This window comes from Microdochium trichocladiopsis (genome assembly GCF_020744255.1).
Source record: "Microdochium trichocladiopsis strain MPI-CAGE-CH-0230 chromosome Unknown B0I36scaffold_1, whole genome shotgun sequence".
Lineage (NCBI taxonomy): Eukaryota > Fungi > Ascomycota > Sordariomycetes > Xylariales > Microdochiaceae > Microdochium > Microdochium trichocladiopsis.
The window spans coordinates 5,896,282-5,916,389 of NW_025763544.1; the positions used below are offsets into that span (position 1 = coordinate 5,896,282).

The 20,108-nt window shown below is 56.1% G+C and overlaps 6 protein-coding genes across 6 annotated transcripts; 2 read left to right on the forward strand and 4 right to left on the reverse strand.

Annotated features, from left to right (window-relative positions):
• Positions 1 to 470: 470 nt before the first annotated feature.
• B0I36DRAFT_232921 (uncharacterized protein) lies at positions 471 to 1,561 on the reverse strand (the record flags this gene model as incomplete). The annotated part of the gene is made up of 4 exons (XM_046149189.1): positions 471 to 755; positions 868 to 992; positions 1,094 to 1,201; positions 1,345 to 1,561. 4 exons carry the CDS (start codon positions 1,559 to 1,561, stop codon positions 471 to 473), a joined length of 735 nt encoding a protein of 244 aa, XP_046019554.1.
• Positions 1,562 to 2,725: 1,164 nt separating this feature from the next.
• On the reverse strand, positions 2,726 to 4,903 carry B0I36DRAFT_233172 (catalase; the record flags this gene model as incomplete). The annotated part of the gene is made up of 1 exon (XM_046149211.1): positions 2,726 to 4,903. One exon carries the CDS (start codon positions 4,901 to 4,903, stop codon positions 2,726 to 2,728), a length of 2,178 nt encoding a protein of 725 aa, XP_046019555.1.
• A 1,926-nt stretch (positions 4,904 to 6,829) lies between these two features.
• On the reverse strand, positions 6,830 to 8,770 carry B0I36DRAFT_233138 (general substrate transporter; the record flags this gene model as incomplete). Its single annotated transcript, XM_046149207.1, has 4 exons — positions 6,830 to 7,173; positions 7,293 to 7,689; positions 7,820 to 8,274; positions 8,350 to 8,770. 4 exons carry the CDS (start codon positions 8,768 to 8,770, stop codon positions 6,830 to 6,832), a joined length of 1,617 nt encoding a protein of 538 aa, XP_046019556.1.
• A 1,699-nt stretch (positions 8,771 to 10,469) lies between these two features.
• On the forward strand, positions 10,470 to 11,240 carry B0I36DRAFT_345098 (uncharacterized protein; the record flags this gene model as incomplete). Its single annotated transcript, XM_046156328.1, has 4 exons — positions 10,470 to 10,536; positions 10,633 to 10,697; positions 10,755 to 10,932; positions 10,996 to 11,240. 4 exons carry the CDS (start codon positions 10,470 to 10,472, stop codon positions 11,238 to 11,240), a joined length of 555 nt encoding a protein of 184 aa, XP_046019557.1.
• Positions 11,241 to 11,996: 756 nt separating this feature from the next.
• On the reverse strand, positions 11,997 to 13,314 carry B0I36DRAFT_235582 (chaperonin 10-like protein; the record flags this gene model as incomplete). The annotated part of the gene is made up of 3 exons (XM_046149406.1): positions 11,997 to 12,170; positions 12,294 to 12,878; positions 12,952 to 13,314. The coding sequence occupies 3 exons, from the start codon at positions 13,312 to 13,314 to the stop codon at positions 11,997 to 11,999; spliced, it is 1,122 nt and encodes a 373-aa protein (XP_046019558.1).
• Positions 13,315 to 16,576: 3,262 nt separating this feature from the next.
• Positions 16,577 to 18,730, forward strand: B0I36DRAFT_312941 (uncharacterized protein). Its single transcript, XM_046152564.1, has 5 exons — positions 16,577 to 16,998; positions 17,061 to 18,030; positions 18,118 to 18,186; positions 18,243 to 18,641; positions 18,711 to 18,730. Exons 1-4 carry the CDS (start codon positions 16,678 to 16,680, stop codon positions 18,245 to 18,247), a joined length of 1,365 nt encoding a protein of 454 aa, XP_046019559.1. The 5' UTR covers positions 16,577 to 16,677; the 3' UTR covers positions 18,248 to 18,641; positions 18,711 to 18,730.
• The last annotated feature ends 1,378 nt before the right edge of the window (positions 18,731 to 20,108 follow it).

The window sequence follows — 20,108 nt, forward strand, 5'->3', positions numbered from 1 at the left end:
CTAAAGCTCATCAGCAGGGGGGCGGAGAAATCTGAGAGAATCATGTAAGCTATCTGAGCTCCAGTTCAAGGGGGCGATAGCATGTCGAGTCCACAAACGACGTCTGGAGATCATCACTTGCACTGTGTATAACGTCGCCGACTCTTGCCTCTCATATGTGTTCCATGTTCGGCAAGAGTGTGGACGGACCATGTGGATGGCAAAGGGCTTAAATGGCCCAGGGTTGTCTGGTATTCCCGCGCTTCCAGTACTCTCGACAAGACGATAATAAACGAGCCAAGGAAAAATATAGACAAAGTGTCCCATGAAGCGCCCTGCGCTGGTGACAGCAAGTGTGATAATATACGCCACACCCCTAAAAAACACAATAATGCTTAGACCCGCGCCCCACCCCAAATGTATACCCCCTTCCCCAAATATCCCGTATCTTCCCGCAGCGGCGGCGGCGGCGGCGGCGGCGGCAAGGGACATTATGAGATCCACTTGTTGTGGTTGACCGCACTCGTCTTCAAGTGCTCGTACACCTCGCCATAGTCCTTGCAGACGTGCTTGGCGTCCCACCCGTCACTGCCCGACAGGGTCGGGTCGCCGGGGAAGGTGGTCTGCTGGCCCTCGAGCGCGACGTCGCCGCAGCACATGAGGCTCTGGCGGAGGTAGTCGAAGCAGTGGCCCACGTGCCAGACCTCCTCCTCCGTCATGGGGGTCTGCTCGGCGGCGGGGAGGCGCATGGTCGAATAGGCCTTTGCTATCGAGTGCTGTGATGTACGGTGGTGTGTGAGTTACGGGAGATCATGGGTAAAATGAGGACAGAGCGGAAATTTCCTCAGATGTTGCAATGTTTCAGAATACAGGAGTTCAGGGACTTACAAGACAGTGCAGCTGGTGCGTGACAGATGTCGTCACCACGTACTCGTCGTCCTCAAAGTCGGTAAGCTTGGTTGGGAGGTTGTCGTAGGTGCTCGGGTCAACAACATTGACATATCCGAGGCCGGCTGTAGCAGGAGCAAAGTATCTATTGTTAGCATACGCTTTGCGATTTGCCTGTTCCGGATTACAACTCATGAAGAGTCGATCGACATTGGGGAATACTCACGAGGAACCAAGCCCAGCCACTTATCCTGGACCGCGTCTGTGAAGAACTCGCTCGCGTTGTCGGGCAGGAAGCCCGGGTCCGGCGTGAACGACACAATCTTCTGAGAAACTGAAATCCCCCCAAAACCACTGGTCAGCACAATGCTCCCTCACACAATCCCATCCACGCCCCCTGTGGCGTGCCACCATAGCACACTAGCCCGCAGGTGGCAAAAGACCAGGGACAAAAAAAGGTGGTGGGATTCGACTTACACTCCGGTGCAAAACCAGTGAGATCCCCCGCGCCCTCCCAGAAATGCGCCCTGCCCCTCTGCGGCCGGAACAACAGCAGAAACATGATCATCACCAGCAGGCCCGTGTCGATAAGCCACCGGTGCTCCTTGAGCGCCGCTAGCAAGCCACCACCGCCGCTGCCCCCTTCCGAATCGTAGCCATAGTACGATCCTCGCCTCCGCCGGGACTGCCGCATGGGTCGCGAGTGCATGTAGTCGCCTTCCTCGATGAGCCGGATGCGGTGGTGCTCGTCGTCGTGCTCGCTGTCGACGTCGGTGATGGAGCCGTCGTAGTCTTCCTCGTCGCCGTCGGCAGCAGCAGTAGCACGTGCATTGCCGTGGTGAGGCTGCCGGTGAGGAGGTTGGCGCGGGTGGTGCTGGCTGTGTGGTGTTGATGGGTGGTTGGGGTTGTGGTTGAGCGAGATGGTCTCAAAGTGCGCGGGGGACTTGAGGTCGTCCATGTCGGTGGGATACATCTTGGCGGCAGTATCGTTTATGTTTGTGCATGTAGAAATGACGGCAGAGCTATACGAATGCGGAACGGCCAGACGCGCTGGTTGATCTGTCACTTTTCGTCGTTATTGCGACGGTCCGGTCCTGCGGTGCTGGCGGAATGTGGTCGCGGCCGCTTCGGGCTAGTCGTGTCTTATTCTCCTCAGGTGGCGGACAAATGCCAAGGCGGCGTGGTGTAAGTCGCTGGGTAAAGCGAAGGTCGACTTGAAAAGACGTGCGGCGATTGCAGAGAGTGCTTGCTTCGAGTACCAGCCGGCGGTAATACCAAAAAGTGATTCGATGTGAGAGCGAGGGCGTGAAAGGAAAATGAACGGACCGGCCGGAGAATCAATGACGGACACCAAGGAGAAAGCGCAACAACGACAAGGCCAACGACGAAGAAATGAGGCCGTAGAGAAAGAGGAGAAGAGAGCAAAGCCAGCCGCGACGACTCGAACGCGAGAGAGAGGGAGAGATAGTGAAGAGACCCCACGAAACAGCACCGCCCTGCCCTTTCGTATGCCTGCGACGTGACGGGGGTCTGTGACAAGTCCCCGCGCGCGGCTCTGGCGGGATGGTGCGAGTCGCCCTGGGTTGGGGGCCTGGATGCCTCCAGCAATCGGTGCGAACGGTGGAGTTCAAGGCCCAGCACCCAATCACAGTGGACGTTTCAGGAGAGAGCCTCGCAGTCTGGGCGTCGGAGCCTGAAACACAAGGCACCCAGCTCGGACAGGGCCAACGCGCTCTTTCACACAATCACCCAGCACAGAGAATCATCACGTGCGAAAACAAGAGGGTCAAGAATGCTCCAAAGGTATCTTGAATTGTCATCATCATGAAGAGAAGTGAAGCTATCTACATTCTCCACCTTAGTACGCAACCTGCGAGTTGAGCCCCTCCAGCTCACGCGCCCAGTTGCGGTGCTGCGAGATCTGGTACCAGAACTTCTCGAGGAATCTCGCGCCCTCCTTGGCAATCGTCACCGTCTCGCTGAGGCTGTCGGGCGACAGCTTGCCCACAGACACGACACCGTACGACTCGACCGCCGTAGCGTCCTGCGAGAGCTGCACGCTAGGCAAGTTGATGGCCACCTTCAGTAGAGTCACGGCCTCGCCCGCTGCGGCAATCGGCTTCAGGTGACCAAAGGCCTCCCGGATCCAGTGCACCGCACGGCCGCTCTGCGACAGCGTCTTGACCGACTCGGCACCGCCAGGGATGAAGAGCGCATCGAACATGGTCGAGCGCATGCCCTCGAGGTGGTGGCCGGGGACAACACCTGAGCCCTTCGACTTGTCCGAGCCAGCCGGGAAGACCTCAGATCTCCGCGGTCCGATGACGAACGGCAGAGCGCTTGAGGCGAGAATGGCGGCCTTGACAACGTCGAAGATTGTCTTGTCAAAGCCGTCGGCAATGATGATGGCAATGCGGCGACTGGCAATGGTCGGCTTGAATGGCGGGTAGTCAAACTGGCTGAGGCCCTTGGCCTTCTTGCCGTGGTTGGGGCGGCTGGTAGTCCCGGGGACGGGACCACCAACCATCTCGCCCACACTCTTGGCAAGGTCCAGGTCAATGTCGGCCAGACGCTGCGACATGCGCTCGTACACAATGGGCTCATCGCAGTGGTCAAGCTCAAAGGCAAACGCATTCTTGGCATGCGACTTCTCAACCTCGGACAGACTGTTGTAGAAGAGCTGCGCCTGGTTGAAGTGCTCCTTGAACTTCTCGCTCTTGTACCTGCGCTTGGTGCCTGTGACGGGCAATGGAGGGTCAATCTGAGCATTCTCATTCGCTTCCGCGGGGGGTCGGGCCTCGAAGCGGTTAGGCCAGTAGTTGACCTTGCCCCTGTTGATGGTGTGGCGACCCTGGCCATCACGGTTGAAGTTCATGACGGGGCAGACGGGCTTGTTGATGGGAAGCTCCTGCCAGTTGATGCCTAGACGGGACAGCTGGGTGTCGAAGTAGCTGAAGCTGCGACCCTGGAGCAGAGGGTCGTCCGAGTGGGCAATGCCGGGGACCATGTGGCTGGTGCAGAAGGCGACCTGCTCGGTCTGGGTGAAGTATTCGTCCACCTCGCGGTTGAGCTCGAGCTCACCAATGTAGCGGACGGGGATGAGATCCTCGGGCCAGACCTTGGTGGCGTCGAGGATGTCAAAGTCAAAGCTGTCCTCCTTGCCCTCTGGGATGCACTGGATGCCAAACTTCCACTTGGGGTACGCGCCATTCTGGATGGCCTCGTGGAGGTCCTTGCGGTGGAAATCGGGGTCCTGGCCGGCAATCTTGAGGGCCTCGTCCCAGACAAAGGAGTGGACGCCCAGCTCGGGGGTCCAGACAAACTTGCAGAAGGTGCGCTCGCCCTTGGCGTTGATGAGGATAAAGGTGTTGACGCCAAAGCCCTGCATCATGCGGTAGGAGCGAGGGATGGCGCGGTCGGACATGGCCCAGGTGAACATGTGGGTGGCCTCGGTGTGGAGGTAGACAAAGTCCCAGAAGTTGTTGTGGGCGGACTGGGCCTGGGGCACCTCGTTGTGCGGCTCGGGCTTGACGGCGTGGACAAAGTCGGGGAACTTGATCGAGTCCTGGATGAAGAAGACGGGGATGTTGTTGCCGACAATGTCCCAGTTGCCCTCCTTGGTGTACATCTTGACGGCGAAGCCGCGCACGTCGCGGACCGTGTCGGCACTGCCGCGGGAGCCCTGAACGGTGGAGAAGCGGACAAAGACAGGCGTCTCGCGGGACGTGTCGTTCAAGACCTTTGCACAGGTGACATCCTCGGCACTCTCGAAGAGGCGGAAGGTGCCAAAGGCGCCGGCGCCACGGGCGTGGACGACACGCTCGGGGATGCGCTCGTGGTCGAAGCGGTGGATCTTCTCGCGTGCTACCGAGTCCTCGAGGAGGAGGGGCCCCGTCTTGTCGTCGGTGTGGACGCCGAGCCAGTTGTCGGTCTGGGGCTGGCGAACGCCCCAGTCAGTGGTGAGGCGGTCATCCTTGGAGACGGTCTGGGTGTTGTGCTCGAGCTGTGCGAGCTTTGCGCCTTTCTCGCCTGCCATAGCTGTCTTGGCCTTGCTGAGAGTGTCGCTGATGAGGGAGCCCATTGGTAAGAATCTGGAGTGATGGGATCGTGGAGTGAGCCTGAGGACGAAGCTTGAGGCTTGGGGAACGGAGGGGGAGCAGGCGGCAGGCGATTTTAAGAGACCAGGACGGACTGGGCGGAGGAGCCACGCAGCTCGAGCAGTCATGATGATCGCATCTCGATGGCCCCGCGGGCAGTTGCGGGCAGGCCGCACCGGTTGACGTCAACATTACCGCCCGTGAGCCACTCATGCGCGCGCAAACCGCTGGGGTGAGGAAGCAGCGATGCGGGGCGCTTGCCAATGCGTGCTCGCTGGCAGGGCTGGTTCGCGGCATGTTCCCTGTCCCATGGGGCAGGCGACATGGCAAAGTGCCATGGCAGTCTTGTTTGACAGCAGAAAAGCGCCGATGTACGTGAGAGTGTTGATGTAATGACGGGAGCATTTCGCCCGGATGGAGCCCCTGTGGCTGCGTCCAGCCAATCATGGTGACCTGCCACCCATGTCTCGCCATGCGGCTCGGTAGTTGTGCCTGGCGTCGGTGGGCGGCTTCAGCCAGTCATGGCCCGGCCCTGGCGGTGGTCCCGCACTTGTGGCCGCGTCGCAATCGTCGATGACCATCCATGGATATCCAACGCTTGCTTGCAAGCTTTCAAGCCTGTGATGCTTGCGAATCGCCAACGTCTGATTCGAGATCGGGCCGGGGTCGGCCGCACTTCCGAGCACAGGTTTGGAGCTGCCAGGGCCAATAGTTGTCCCGCAGGCTCCTCCTCCCTCCCTCCACGTGGACATAAACGCCGGATTCGGCTCGAGCTCCGGGCTCCACCGTCTCTCATTATTCGACAAGCCCGATCTCGCAGCAAGAGATACTCCCAGTATCTGCATCGAGGACAATCAACTAATTGTGTCGACGGGAAGCAGTCGACGACCTCAAGTTGCAAGACGCAAACATCTCAGCAGGACACCTGCATAATCATGATTGGCGTCGGACTGCCACTGTTAGTGCCATCGCGGGAGCGGCTTTAGTGCCACACTAGCTCAACGCCATGGTTGCGAGCGCGACCGACAAGTTTTCACGACTAATCATCGATTTAGTATGTGGAGACCATGAAATCGCAGGTGTCTAAAAGACCCGGCCAGAAATCCCGGGTCTGCCTGGGTTCTGAGTCTCTAGATAATAGCCTTCCAAGGGAGAGCGTCACTCCATCGTTATTTGCTTGCTCTTCGAGGCAGGACCCTAGGTCCCAGTCGACGGGCCTGAACGGAGATCAGCAGGTCCTCGCAAGACATGGAGCTTGTCACTTTTCCAGGGTGCGAGCAAGTGACGTGAATTCAAGCGCTCATTGCGGCTATGTCTTGTTATCTAGAAATACTAAATTGCTCACTGAACGTTTCGCTTGAGAGTATCAAATACAGGGAACAACCAAAACTTTGTCCTGGAGTCGAACTTCGCGAGGCAGGTAGGTTCAATACGGTTTAAGTTTTCATCACCGATATGTATGGACGATCCTCCGTGTGATAATAATGGCCGGCATGTAGAGCTGCTGAAGCATCTCCATGGCATCAAGCTTGATCCTTCATTTTTAATAAATAAAAATCAATTACTGTCCCCCTATAGGCTGTGCCCGAGGGCATCTATTTGGAGAAAGGCCTCCCTGAGCATAGCTCTTGGCCTACAACTTCCAGCCTTCCATCTCTTCCCGTCATTCCCCCTGTCAACCTCAAAGCGGCTGAAGAGTCGTGCCAGCAACATCCTGGTGATGGCACAATTGCGTCCTCTCTCTTCTCGGAGACTTCTCTTAGAGACTCCCACCGGCCCTCACCCCTCCCCCGCCCTCGTCGTACCCTGAAAAACACATCCTCAAGCCCCAATCACCATCACCGCCCCCACAGACAAACACGATTTTAGTCCATCTTTTCCCCACCGCCCGAGGACGAGTTCTCAATATCTGCCCCCGCGACACCCGCCTTGCCGGACGCGCCGCGCGCGGCGGTCTCGATGAGCCCGTACTTGATGGCCTCCTGCTCGACCTGCTCGTCCGTGAGGAAGGGCAGCTCCTTGGCGGCCTGGACGTACGACTTGCCCTCGACGTAGCCCTTGGCGAAGATGATGTCGATCTCCTCGAGCGAGCGCCGCGCCGTCTCCGGGTAGTACAGGTAGATGAAGGGCAGGAAGCAGGCGTTGACGACGGCGAAGAAGAGGTACGTGCCCCACCCGATGCGGGAGATCATGATGGGGGTGATCATGACTGCGTTTTTGAGAGATTGAGCCTGGTCAGTGTTGCGGCACATATGGAGCTGAGAAGAAAAACTGAGGGGGAGAGAATGGAGCATAGGCAAGACAGCATCATGAGAGGAGTCTTCTTACCAATAACAAAGTTGAACAGCCAGTTCGTGCACGTCGACACGGCATTCGCCTTGCCGCGGATCTTGATCGGGTTGATCTCGGCAGGGTACAGCCAGGGAAGGGGCAGCCAGGTCGCACCAAACGAGGCAATGTACGTGAACAGGCCCACGGCGGCGCCCTTGGCGGTGTTGGAGTCGCCCGGGATCAGGCACGCGAAAGTAATGACCATGGACAGGCCCTGGCCCACGGTGCCCCAGAGGAAGAGCTTCCGCCGGCCCACGCGCTCGATGATGAACCAGGACGTGGTGGCAAAGGCGGCGTACACGATCATGTTGACGCCGCCCATGAGCAGCGCGAGGTTCTTGTTGCCCAGGGAGATGGAGGACTCGAAGAGGATTGGGAAGTAGTAGATGACGGCCTTGTCGATTGGAAATGACGAGTCAGTACTGGCTTTTTGACAGGCAAGATGGTTTCCGGCTCCCCCACGGCACAAGCAACGCATGTATAAACGTCCCTAATAATAAGGATGGAATCGCGGGGATACTCACATTACAGCCACCAATCTGCTGCATAAGCTGGCTCGACGCGCCGAGCATGGTCCTGCGGAAATGCTGCGTCTTGCCATGCGTCATGAGCGCCTTGATGGGCGTCGTCTTCTTGCCCGCGAAACCCGACGCGCGGATCGAGTCCAGGATGACGTCGCGCTCCAGCCGTGTCTGCACGCTGTCCACCTCGTACCCCCTGAGCGCTGAGATGACGCGCTCCGCATCCTCGTGGCGGTCGTGTGTGAGCAGCCACCGGGGCGACTCGGGCAGCCAGATCATGGGGATGCTGACGCACAGCGCGAACACGCACTGGAAGGCAATGGGGAACCGCCAGACCAGCTCGCCGCCGCCGTAGGACGCGCCGTAGTCGATCCAGTAGGCCATCAGAGAGCCAAACGCAATGATGCCGCCCTCGATGCAGATGAGCAGGCCGCGGTTCGAGGTCTTGCTGCATTCGGCTGTGTGGGAAAGACATCAGCTGTCTAGTCTCTTCACATAGCACATGGCGACAAATGATGTTAGGAGGAACATACCCTGATATGTCGGAATGGTCGAGGTATTGATACCGTTCCCGACACCCGTGATGACTCTGCCAATCGTGAATTGTGCGAGGGCTGCATGGTCCTTGTACGCCGTGACCTGGATCACCGCGCCAATGATCATGATAACACCACCGAGGATCATTGCTCGGCGACGGCCTAGCAGGTCACCAGTGGCAAGAATGAACAAAGCACCCGCGAGGCAGCCGATTTCGTAGATTGCAGTGACGAACCCCTGCATGGTCGGGTTGTCGCGGGTCGAGACCATGGTGTCGTGGAAGGCATCTGCGTCGATGATACCGCTCATGACACCCTGATCATAGCCGAAAAGGAGGAACCCGGTCGTCGCGACCGTCGAGACAGCCAGGGAGAGCGGTTGGCCGGTCAGGCCCATGAACTTGGGTGAGCCTGCCATTGCTGCGGTGATTGTGCCTGTGCTCTGGCAGCTCAGAGAGTCGGCCGTGCAAGTGCGAGAGTGGGGAGAAGAAAGCCGCTCCTAGGCGAGATCGTGAGAGAGAAGAGAGTCTCCAAAGGGGAACGAGCAGTCAGATGAAGCGGTACATGCGTGGTATTTAAACCATGGGCTAGGACCGGTGTAATTCAATGACGTTACGGCAGATCCAGGGACGTCGGGGGTCATGCTCGCTTACTGATTTGGGGTGACTTTTCTCGGCTATGGGCAGCAGCACGTGTGGCTCGGCATCTGAGGACGGGCAAACGGTTGTGCTCACATGCCAGGTGCAGGAAGCCTGGGGGGCCATCCGACAATAATTCCGCGGGCGGAGGACCGCCGAACCCATAAGGCTAGGACAGAGCCACCTTGGGCGGCGAAAAAACGCAAGTGTCACGCGAGCCAAGGCGGGGAAAAGGAGGAGAAGGACGAGGGGACGCAGGAAGCCAACAAGGTGATGGACCTATCATCTGCATGTTCCGAGGAGCAGGTGGAGAATTTGTCGACGGTGAGAACCGTGAAGCAAAAAGACAGAGCCTTTCGTGCCCGGGGGATGACGGCGGAGGCAGGCGGGGTGGAGCCGCAGCCAGGATCTTTCGAGGGGGCATGATGAGCGGGTGGCTGGCTGCAGCGTCGTTGTTTGGCTCGGCAGATGGACAAGGCCTGGGTTAGCCGCGGGAAGGGCTTGGGAGGCTTGCTTGGGCTGGCTTGCCCGACGCCTTGTCCACAGGCCCCCAGTCGGAGACTTGTGCCAGAAGCAGGATACCGACCGCCGTCTTTGGGGGGTGCCCCCTGCCCGCAGAGCCAGGATCCAATGCTACCTCTGCTTACTGGCCCCTCATCATGACAAACTCTGAGCTCCCGTGTTGGTCCTCCGCAAAGTTCGTTACAGATGATCAGATCAAGAAGGACTGAAGAAAGAGGTGCTCTGCTCAAGCAATTGGCCCAAACTCCTGCTGGACCCGGCTCTGTTCTGCTCCGCCCAGATGTCCTGGGGGATCACCAGCGGAGATCGCCTGTCCCCCTGGCACTACACTACTTTCAACAACCCTCCCACTCCACAACCCCACACGTCATCGGTCTGGCCGTGTATGGAGAACCAAGAAGAGCGTGCGGGGAGATTCGCGGCCCCGCCGACGTCCCTGTCCCTACGTTGCTGTGTGGCCTTAGCTTGGTGGTGTGACTGCTCCAAGCACAGTCGTTGGCCCCGGTGTTTTCTCCATCTGCCTTTTGTGCGCGAACAGAAATGATGCCCCTTTCTCTACACCAGCCTGAATCCCAGCCGGGCCCAGGTGCGGGTCCTCAAGGTCCATGCTGCCAGCTCTTCTTCCAAGTCGCAAGGGACAACAACGCCCCACTCGACTACTCGCTTAGCACAATCTCTCTGGATGACAGTCCCCTGTTTGTTGCCCTGTCCTATGGCCAAGCTGCTGCCAGTACTACCCTTCGTGGCTACCTAATCTCAGTGCCACCGACAACAGGACGATTGGATGGGTGCGCGAACTAAATGCGTCCCACGAGCCTGATGTGCCGGTTTTGATCGACGCCGACGCCGAGAACGCGTTCCTGAGCGATAGACTGACTGATGGTCCCTGCCAGGCATGTTGGCAGATTCATGGCGATTGAGCCGTTCCCGGATACCCCACACGCAGTTGTCCACAAGATGGTCGACATGCTAGGCCTGGCAGAGAGCGCGGTGGATTCGTCGAGGCACGCTGCCATGCGGACAGGTACGCCCTAGAAAGACGTCTTCTGTGACGAGCATATCGCATCGGGCCACGAGATGCCGAATGAAGGCGATCGCAGACTCGCTGTGGAGATCATAGCCCGGCTTCACTCCGTCGATGGTCTGCCCCAGTGCCTCGCCCACAGTCTCAGGTACATGAAAGAGGTAAGATCATCAGGCTGGACGGAGTTTGATGACGTCCGCTTCTGGCGTCAGCTGCAGTATTTCCTCGGAGGTGCTGTGCGATCCGCGACTCTGGTGGGCAGCTGTAACGAGCACAAACTCGTCTCTGCCGAAAAGTATTGTGCCTTGGATCTCGCCGAAGTTGCCTGTTTGAAGGAGCAGGCAGCACAAGCTCTGGATGGTCAGGCCATATTCGTGATCGACGAAGGGCGCTTTGGTATCTGCAGCGCAGTCGCGAGGGAGGGAGATGTGGTGATGGCAGCTTGCGGGCGGTGCATAGTGCTGCGCCCTGTCGCGCCATTACACCCTGTTGATGGCATCGGCGAGGATGTGGCCTCTGGCTGGCCTAGGAAGGATCCAAGCCCACGCAACGAAGAGTCTATCCCGCGGTCGATTAGCAAAAGTTTGTACCAAGTCGTTGACTGGGCAAGAGTGGACGGGCTTAGTATGAGAGACGTTAACAGAGACGAGGGATACCTCAGGCAGATTGTCAGTATAGCCCCGCAAGAAGTATTTCTGGCATAGGAACAAGAAGGAAGGATTAGAGCTCATATGTTTATCCAAATGCGCCGGGTGTATGCTCGATTGTATAAGAGCGATCTTGTTGGGCATGGTTTTAGGTCGGCGTGTCATGCGGCGAGAAGCGTGGGGTGGGCCCCTTCCATCAAGCATCGAGCTGCAGTCCCAAAAGATGGCTTCGGCTGCGGCTCACTGTATCCCTCGTCATGAGTGCACGCTCCTCAGCGCGCTGCACGTTGCCCATCCATGACTAACCGAGCACCGTGTCGGGATAAACTCAAAGCGCCAGGCCAACCCTTTTAGCAGGAGGGAGGTGCATCAATGGAAATTCGAACTACTATCTATGGTGCTTGTTTGGGTTACAATCAGAATAGACATCGAAAGCGGCACGCGGGAAAAGACATCACAAGCAAATAAGCATGGTAAGAGCCAAGGCACACGCCAAGTGACTAACCGTGGAATACACGGAGCCAAAATTTCCAACATCTGAGCAGTCCGTCCAACCGCCGTGCAGCCCATGACCAGGAAGAACAGCTCCTGCAATCCAACCCACAATGCACTGTGAAAGACAAAGGTGGGCGCTGAGGAAACTTTCCTTGATGACGGGCACTATCTTTGTAAATCCGATACGACGAACTGCTAATCTAGCGGTAAGTCTTTCGCCAGTAAATCCCTTCGTCTGGATCGTTCAAAAAAGTCAAACTCCAGTTTCGTGGCCTTGATTAAGCGTGTGCCACTCTTGAAGCACTTCGAGTAAGGGCTTCACTCATCTGAGACGCGCCAGATGAGTTTCTCTCCACTCACACCCCGGCGAAGCTCTCTGATTGCGTTGTTTGCCCTCTCGAGCATGGTCGCACCCTCGACAACGCGGAACCTGTTCGGTACGACATTCCTTTGGGCCAACATGGTCGGCATGACCTCCCTTTGCAGATAATTCTTGAAAAACTCATTCTAAAAACACAGGCGTTAGCATGCTATGGCCTCGTTTCAGTCCCTCGTCGATAGGTGCAGGCGCCACATGGCAACGTCATATGGCACACTGTGGTAAGCCAAACTCACTTCAGCAAAGAAATGCGTCCTCACGCCACGAGTAACGACCCCATCCGCCCATTTTGCGCTCGCCTCCACGTCCATGGAATATTCCGGTGCCTGGTCCTCCGTGGCACGTTTGAGGATGACCGGCAGCATGACCGCAACTATGCTTCCGCTCTGCGGGATCCTGGAGAGCGGGCTGAGTGATCCCGCCTGCGAGCCGATGCAGTCAATGATGAGCGGGTACACCGGTGCTGCTTCCTTGTTCTTATCTGCTGCCGTGACGTGCTTTAGGAGGTCCTGTACCACGCTCGGACTGCGGTAGTCGAAGCAGGCGGAGGCACCCAGCTCTTGGAGATGGGCGTGGTGCTGAGCCGAGGCAGTGACAATGAGTCGTTTGTACCCGTAGAATTTGAGGATCTGAAGCGCATATTGGCCGACTGAGGACGCGGCACCCCAGATCAAGATGGGTGTGTCTGCGTGCGTAGGGCGGTAATTCTCAGGCTTTGGCCAGGGTGTATCAAGGTTGAGGTCCTTTGACAGTGTGTTGAAGACTGTGACGAAATTCTCGGGCAGGGTAGCGGCTTCCTGGGCGCTGGTGTCGCGTGGGACCTGCAAGAACGCTTGAGCAACTCTGTTTTATGAAGATACCTATAGAATATTTTCTGGCGCGTGCCAAACTTACCTTGCCAAAGCACCACGATGGCACCGTTGCGTACTCCTGAAAAGCACGTGCCTTCTCGCCGAATAATGGAGGGCAAAAGCCAAAGACCCGGTCTCCGACCTCGAAACTGACGTTTCCTTGCGAAGACTTATCCTCAGGGCCAACCTGGACTACCACACCAACCATAGTTGAGCCCAGTATGGCCGGATGCTGGATGAGAAGCCCGCCATCGGCCTGGTGGAGATGAAGGGGCGTGGCGGCCGTCCATTCGACACGTATGAGCAGCTCACCTGCTCCAGGGTCGACCGTGGGGTAGGTTGCCAACTCGAGGGGTGCACGAGCAGCAACAGTAACGACGGCTTTGTGTGTTCTTGTTGAAGTCATTTTGTGGATTTGGAGTGTCGGCGTGGGTGTCGCGAACAGGGAGTATCGAAGTTGTAGCGGGTATGGGCAAGACTGGATGACGGGACAGGCCAAATGGACTCGTGCGAGAGCACTGCCAGCTTATGTACCCCAACGAGCAAGAGCCTTTTGCATTCTCGATGCTATCGGGCTACTGCGATGACTTCGTGATGGCAACGTGGAACTGACGTACCTCTGGACCCTTGACAAATCCAAAGTGGAGCCACGGCCGCCTCACGCGCTAGCAACATGTTTCCTGATTGGGAAACAAGTTGCGTCGCATTAGTCAGAGAGCCCGACACGCCGCATATCCTCGGTGCTGCTGACATCGCATGATCATTTGGCTCCAACGTCCACGGTTCCCCGTAGCAGTTTTAGGTGTTATCAAAACTTAGTGTTCTTGAAAAATTCAATGCAAAGTCAATATTTTCTGCTGCACCGTGAGGATTTCGACACGATCCTCATATGTGCATGTCTTCCGAAGGCTCAGAATTTTAGAGGATTCGGCGTTTAGAGTCTTGGAGAGTTGGATCAATCTCAATTGTTGGGGGGTCAAGTCGTTGCCGGCGACTTGAGGCCCCTTGATTCGCCATTGCCATTGCGTGTTCCTTCGTTTTGATCTTTCTACTTCACTTTCTATTAGACTATTATAGATAGGCTCTTCATGAAGGACTAAAAGTACTCTGACCACGAAGCACTCCCTGCTTCAAAAGGATTACCTGCAGACTCAATGGATGTGGAAGCCGAAGTCGCTGGCATCGAGCTTCCACTCGAGGAAACGACTAAGGAGAGCCTGGCAATGCGCGAGCTGTTCAATGTTTTGGGCTATAAATACTTCTTTGGTTTTGCCCACAGATGTCTTAAGTGTTCTGTCATTCCCAGGAAAGAAATTGGGAACTGATTAGCCTACCGGTCCGAACCTGATCAGGGTGTGCAACTAGGCCATCACAGGAAATTCTCAGGCTGGTCACTGATGATTCTCGGATTCTGTCTGCAATCGCTCTGACGTAGAAGTGTCTGCCTTCTCTTCTCAGGTTTATCTACATTGATCGACACAGCCGCTGTGCCGTTGTCGTCATAAGCGGGATTGGCATGATCACCCTATTCGTCCACACCTTCTGTTTAGAAAGCAACAGAAGGCACAGATTGTTGCTCACACACTTGTGTCAATAGGCCTCTTGCGTGCTACCTCGCTCTATGCGAGCGAGGCTACTCTCAAAACGCTGCATGTGGCCATATAACCGGTGTCTAGAGCGGGCCACTGACACTTGCATATTGCAGACGATGCAAAAAGAGTCCCGATCGCCTTCTTCTCGCTGATATCCATATGAGAACTTTGTTGCTGTGATGGGCACATTGATCGCCATCAATAGCATCGGTACACAGTCTACGCCGTTATTGCAGGCTGTATGTCTGTATCCTTCTACTTCCTTTACCCGGAGACAATGGCCTGCAGCTTGATGAAATGCAATCTCATGTTTCGCGAGTCGTTCATCATTTTGGCGATGGTCAGATGCGCGAGAACAGGCCTGTAGCGATTGCGCAAAAGTGGGAGAGAAAGATGCTGTTAATGAGGTGGACTGCGCGAATGCGGATTGCAAGGCTCCGACTATATTCATGGTGGCTCGGTTACCGACACTGGCGCGCATGTGGAGGGTAGCGAGTTTCAGATCAAGTCGCGGGTGTGTTTCGTAAACTCTTGGCTAGTGTCAGTATCCACGCAGGTCCCCAGTGAATGACTCGCTGTTTCGCTGCATGAATTTAACCCACGTGCAGCTCATCGACACCGAGGAGATCCCTCGTGCCTGTTCATCGGAATCTCAAGGTGCTGGACCTCGAACATTGGGTTGAACCCCAGGCTATAACCTGTCTTCGTTAAACCTTCACGGCCTCCCCGACGCCATTACCCATGCATGCTGTATGATCAGAGCCGGGAAGGCCCCGGTACAGATATTGTGGGGAATCCTCAAGGATTAGAGCCAAAAATATCGGACCTTCCGGGAGATACATTGGAGATTCGCTAGAAGCTCACTGTGGCTCATGTACTGGTGATCGGTGGGGATACTTAGAATCGTGGCTCGACAGGGGCATTTTTACGTCCCCGCTCAGTGACCTCGACACGCGCAAGGGCAGCGTGGGACTACGAAGTGCCTGCGCCATCTCGGCTCCGAGCACACGGGGTGTCCGGCATTGTCGGCAAATGGCTGGTCCGTCCTGATTTTCTACGAAATCAGCAGTGAAATCTCTCAACCGGTACTTTGAACCAACATCATGAAGTACCTGGGCTGAGGCACCGCGGGCCTTGGGAATTTCTTTTGCCAATGCAGAGGCCAAGTAACCCAGATGTACCACAGAGTTTTCGCCAGTGCTGGAGATCTTATAGTTTAGTCATTATCCAGGTGTTCTTTTGTTGACAACGGCGTGGCAGATTGCGGAACTGTATTCCGCGCCGGTTCCCGCTGCATATGCCTGAAGCATCGGGGAATTCGAGCATGAGGCTGTGTACGCGATAGATCATCCCAACGGAGGTTAGAACTGGCGTCTTGTCCTGTCCTGTATGGTACAGCGCTTTCTACCTTTCGAAATAAAGCTTCGGTGCTGACATGCCGGTGACAGGTGCCACCTGCGAACTTTGGACCAGTGAAGCTGGGGAGTGACTGAGAGCCTCCCTGGGTCTGAGCCTTTGTTCGGACACCCTCTGGCCAACCTGGGTGCACGACCGCATAGGTCCAAGCTGGAGGGCGACATGGGAATGATGCGACGTCGTGACAGAGTAACTGAATGGCATCGGCATCGCTGGTTACTGAGTCGACTGCAGTGCCTTGGAACACATTATCTAAGGTTGCAGTTTCAGGCACCATTGTGGCTGAGATGCGAGACGCCTGCGAGTCATTGAGTTACGAGGCATAAATAGGAAAGATGGCTATATTCTCGCTATGGGGAATGTACCCTCAGGGATCAAGCAAAATGCCTCTTGCTACAAATAGTTTAGCAGGGTTGACCCGGGATGCCCCTGTTCAATACCTGATAGTGTGCGAAAACTTCGGCATGCTCCATCAGTAATTCCAAGAAGCTGGAGCCCTGCCCCGCTGTGTTATTGCAGCCTTACAGCAGCAGGGCCAAGGTGCCAAGTTGACGTTTATGCATAATCGACGCAATTGTCATTACATAAGGTTGCCCCTTCAGGTCGAAGTCGAAAGTTTAATCCCAACATGCATTGTCCGAGCTTCGTAGACACCGCAAGCTTTGACAATATATAAACCAGGTGATGACCTCTCTCAACCTCGTTTTCGCAGGTTATCCCAAGCCCGTGCAGTCTCCTTGTGAACTACCTGCAACGCCATCATGTTTCTTTCTCATCTCGTTATCTGCTTTCTGCTGTCGCTGGCCGACGCATCACCTTTGGTCAGACGGCAAAATGTCGACTGCGCGCCGGATTCGCCGACTGGATTGAAGGCGGAGTGTTGGGAAAGTCTTGGTGTCGACAAGTTCATTCAAGATTGGATGGCCGCAAATGCAACGGCAGCCGACTGCGGTAACCTCGGGTTTGCTCAGTGCTATTTACAGTTCAACGGCTTGACGACCTTGACCTGCGATCTCATTACCTCATCGACATGCCCCCCACCGTCGTCGTCAGTCGAATACTCCAGCAATCAACATTTCTATGTGAGTTCTCTTCTCGGCAGCTCGAATACACGAACATCTGCGCTCATCACTTCTTTCTATAGGTGCTTTGGAACATCTACGCCGTTTACCAGTTCTTCAACCAGTACTCACAAGCCATGAGCAATGGTGTTGGCCTCGCTGGGCAGACGGTTGGCAAGATCGTCTCTGCTGTCGCTCCTCCGGTCGAGGCCAACGAGCCAGAGAGCGCGCTCCTGGGCGTACTGACTTCGACGATTGGTATCGTCAGTACATTCGCCGGCGTGATTCCCGGCGGCGCCGGCACGGCCGTCAACCTCATCGCTGGCGGCATCTCGCAGGCGCTGGAATTCAACAAGGGGGTCTCCGATGCTCTCCTGAAGCAAACGGCGAACGACCGCTTCATCCAGCTCGGCGACATCTCCGCCTCGCTGGCCGAGCTTGTAGCAGACTATCAGCTCAACCTGCTTGATGCAGTGTCAAAGATCCAGCGTGACGACGCTACATTCCGTGCAGCCTGCAGCACAGGCGGCTTCTCGCAACGCATCACAACCTCCCTCACTATCCAGTCGAACGAGCTCTATCGCCAGCTCCAGCTTTTCGTCCTGTCCAGCACGCTCCGCGCGAACGGCATCGTCTCGGCCAAGAGCACCGGCCTCAGTGCGCTGCAGGTCGCGACAGAGACTGACCAGATATCCTGCACGGCGCTCAGCCCCGGCGGGTTCTGCAACCAGTGGTGGATCGACAACGAGGGCAACACGTACTCGTTCCACAACCCTGGCGACACGGCCAACACCCACGTGGCGCTGACCGCGATGATTGTGGACGAAGGGTGGGCGACGCTGGACCAGGTGTTCAAGGTCGAGGCGTGCGCGGGCCAGAAAACCGCGTTCGACCCAGCGACGCTCGGCCTGGGGTGCATCGCGACGCACGGCTTCTGCGAGTGGAACTACCAGCCCGACCTGGCGCAGACGAGGGCTCAGCCGCAGTTCAAGAACTGCGACAATGACCCCAACTGGGGCACACTGTGCAGCAGCTTTGAGGAACGGATTCTGAGTAAGCATACTGACGATCACCCCCCCCCCCCCCCCCTAACAACATCTCCATCGTATCCATACGCTGACATTTGCGCGAAACTTCTAGTTCCGGAGTCGTACCTCGGGCCTATTTTGAAGCCGGATAAGAACGGGTTCAGCCAGTTTTGCAAGAGCCGTAAGTTACAGCCGAATATCATGATGAAGTACTTGGAGCTGACAATTCAATGATAGTGTAACGGATGATCCTCTAGGGGGGTGGAGCTCCGTGCTGGAAATCTGTATCGCATCCTCTCGAAGTCCGCAACAAAAGGATACCACAACTCTTATCTAGCTCTAGACTTGATAACTCTGCAGGTCTGAGATTGCTAGGTTTGGACACTTGTAGATATACAATCGAGACACCTGCGACCTTCTCAGCGGCATTGCTGTGCTGAATATGGCACAAAGTCCTTCGTGTCCCAACATCTTGCCGCCCATAGTTTGTCTTTGCTCCGGGGTCTTGAGAGCCCCAGTGGTACTATTGGTCGTTGCCGTCATCCCCGTGACACTGCTATAGTATGCATCAATGTCGCGGCAGACTTTATAGTACATAAATAAGTGCGGAGGGGTTGATGACTCGAACAATTCGTGCTTTGATACAAGAGATTCAACATTTTGGAGTGGCTCGTTGACGGGGCGTGTGGTGTACGGGAAGTCTACCTGGTGTTCGTAGCCCTGGGGGGCCATGAAGGGAAGTATATGCTTGGTTTCGCAGGGATGTCCTAGGCCTCTTGGTTATAGTATTTCGTCGCGGGAAGACTGAGTCATAAGGAATATCAACTAGGTATTCGATAGTCAAACATCGTTGCGTAGTACGGACACCAAGAGCGATTGCTGCCGATAGGTAGATTAGTAACTTTGTGCTGTAACCCAGGCTCTCTGGAGAAGGGGAAAGGTGCAATGCTAGATGACCACGTGATTCTCGCTATGTGTTAGATGCCCACTGTTGGCTGCGACACCAACAAACCGACTGCCCTGCTCTCATGGTATGAACAGAAATCCGCTTGCAGGGACAAGATCCTTCACTAATGCATCACTGTGAAGGCCGTTCTCTTTGCAAGCCATTGCTAATTCAGCAAATTCAGGGATTCGATGGGATCAAGGTCAATCAAGCTGATATGGTCAGCAGCTGACTCTCAGCTCGCCGGACAGTACGGCTGCCTGTTTTGCCTCTCTGGCGGTGAGCCAGCACCTCTACACACTCGCTCTCACACACACACACCACTTCAAACACGGCACAACCACATTACCCGCTCATGTGCCACCACTTTCACCCAGGGAAAGCCAACACATGTCCAAGTACCTTGGCCGGAACTATGAACCAAGAATATGATAAAAAAAAAGCCCGATGGCCTGTCATTTGCCGCCACGCGCCACGCCGACACGCTGCAGTGTTTCATCTTTGAAACAAAATCCCAATTGAGATTTTAGCTTTTCGCTGCTGACGGGATGTACGTCCCACTGCATGACCCTGTAGAACAGCTGACGCACCCGTATAAGCACGAATAGCAGCCGCCACCACCACCACCACCACCACCACCACCACAGGACAGGAGAGAGAGAGAGAGAGAGATTGCGTGTGTGTGTGTGTGTGTGTGTATGTGCGTGTGCATGTGTGAGATGTGCGGTGGGTGTGTGCATATACCCCAGGGTTCGCTTTTGGGGGGGTGAAGTTGTTGCTCGTATGATCGCAAAGTGTGGCTGGTGCGCCTTTTTGGGGGTTTACCGAGTTGTGGTGGACTGGGCGGCGGGTGAGGCGTGTGACATGAAAACAGACTTTCTGGCAGCAGGAAATCATCAATCAATCCTTAATAGCATGTGAGTACCGAATGCCGATGAAAGCCGGGCAAGCAAAGGCAGACAGTTGGGAAGGCCCGACATCGGCGGGGACAAAGATCGTCGACAAAGGAAGCTTTTGTGGCAGGATGGGGGGAAGGCGCCGCGCGATCAGTCAGACGAACAGCAACGCAACCCGTGGTGAAGCTGCTGTCGTCAGAGGGAAGAGCACAATTGTGGCCATGACCCAATGTGTGTGTGTGTGGCTGGCCAGCGAGATCG

Bases quoted from the DNA above. Each gene is read 5' to 3' on its own strand.
- B0I36DRAFT_312941 (XM_046152564.1), top strand. From the start codon at position 16,678: ATGTTTCTTTCTCATCTCGTTATCTGCTTTCTGCTGTCGCTGGCCGAC. The intron at 16,999-17,060 runs GTGAGTTCTCTT...TTCTTTCTATAG, and splicing joins CCAGCAATCAACATTTCTAT to GTGCTTTGGAACATCTACGC. The intron at 18,031-18,117 runs GTAAGCATACTG...CGAAACTTCTAG, and splicing joins CTTTGAGGAACGGATTCTGA to TTCCGGAGTCGTACCTCGGG.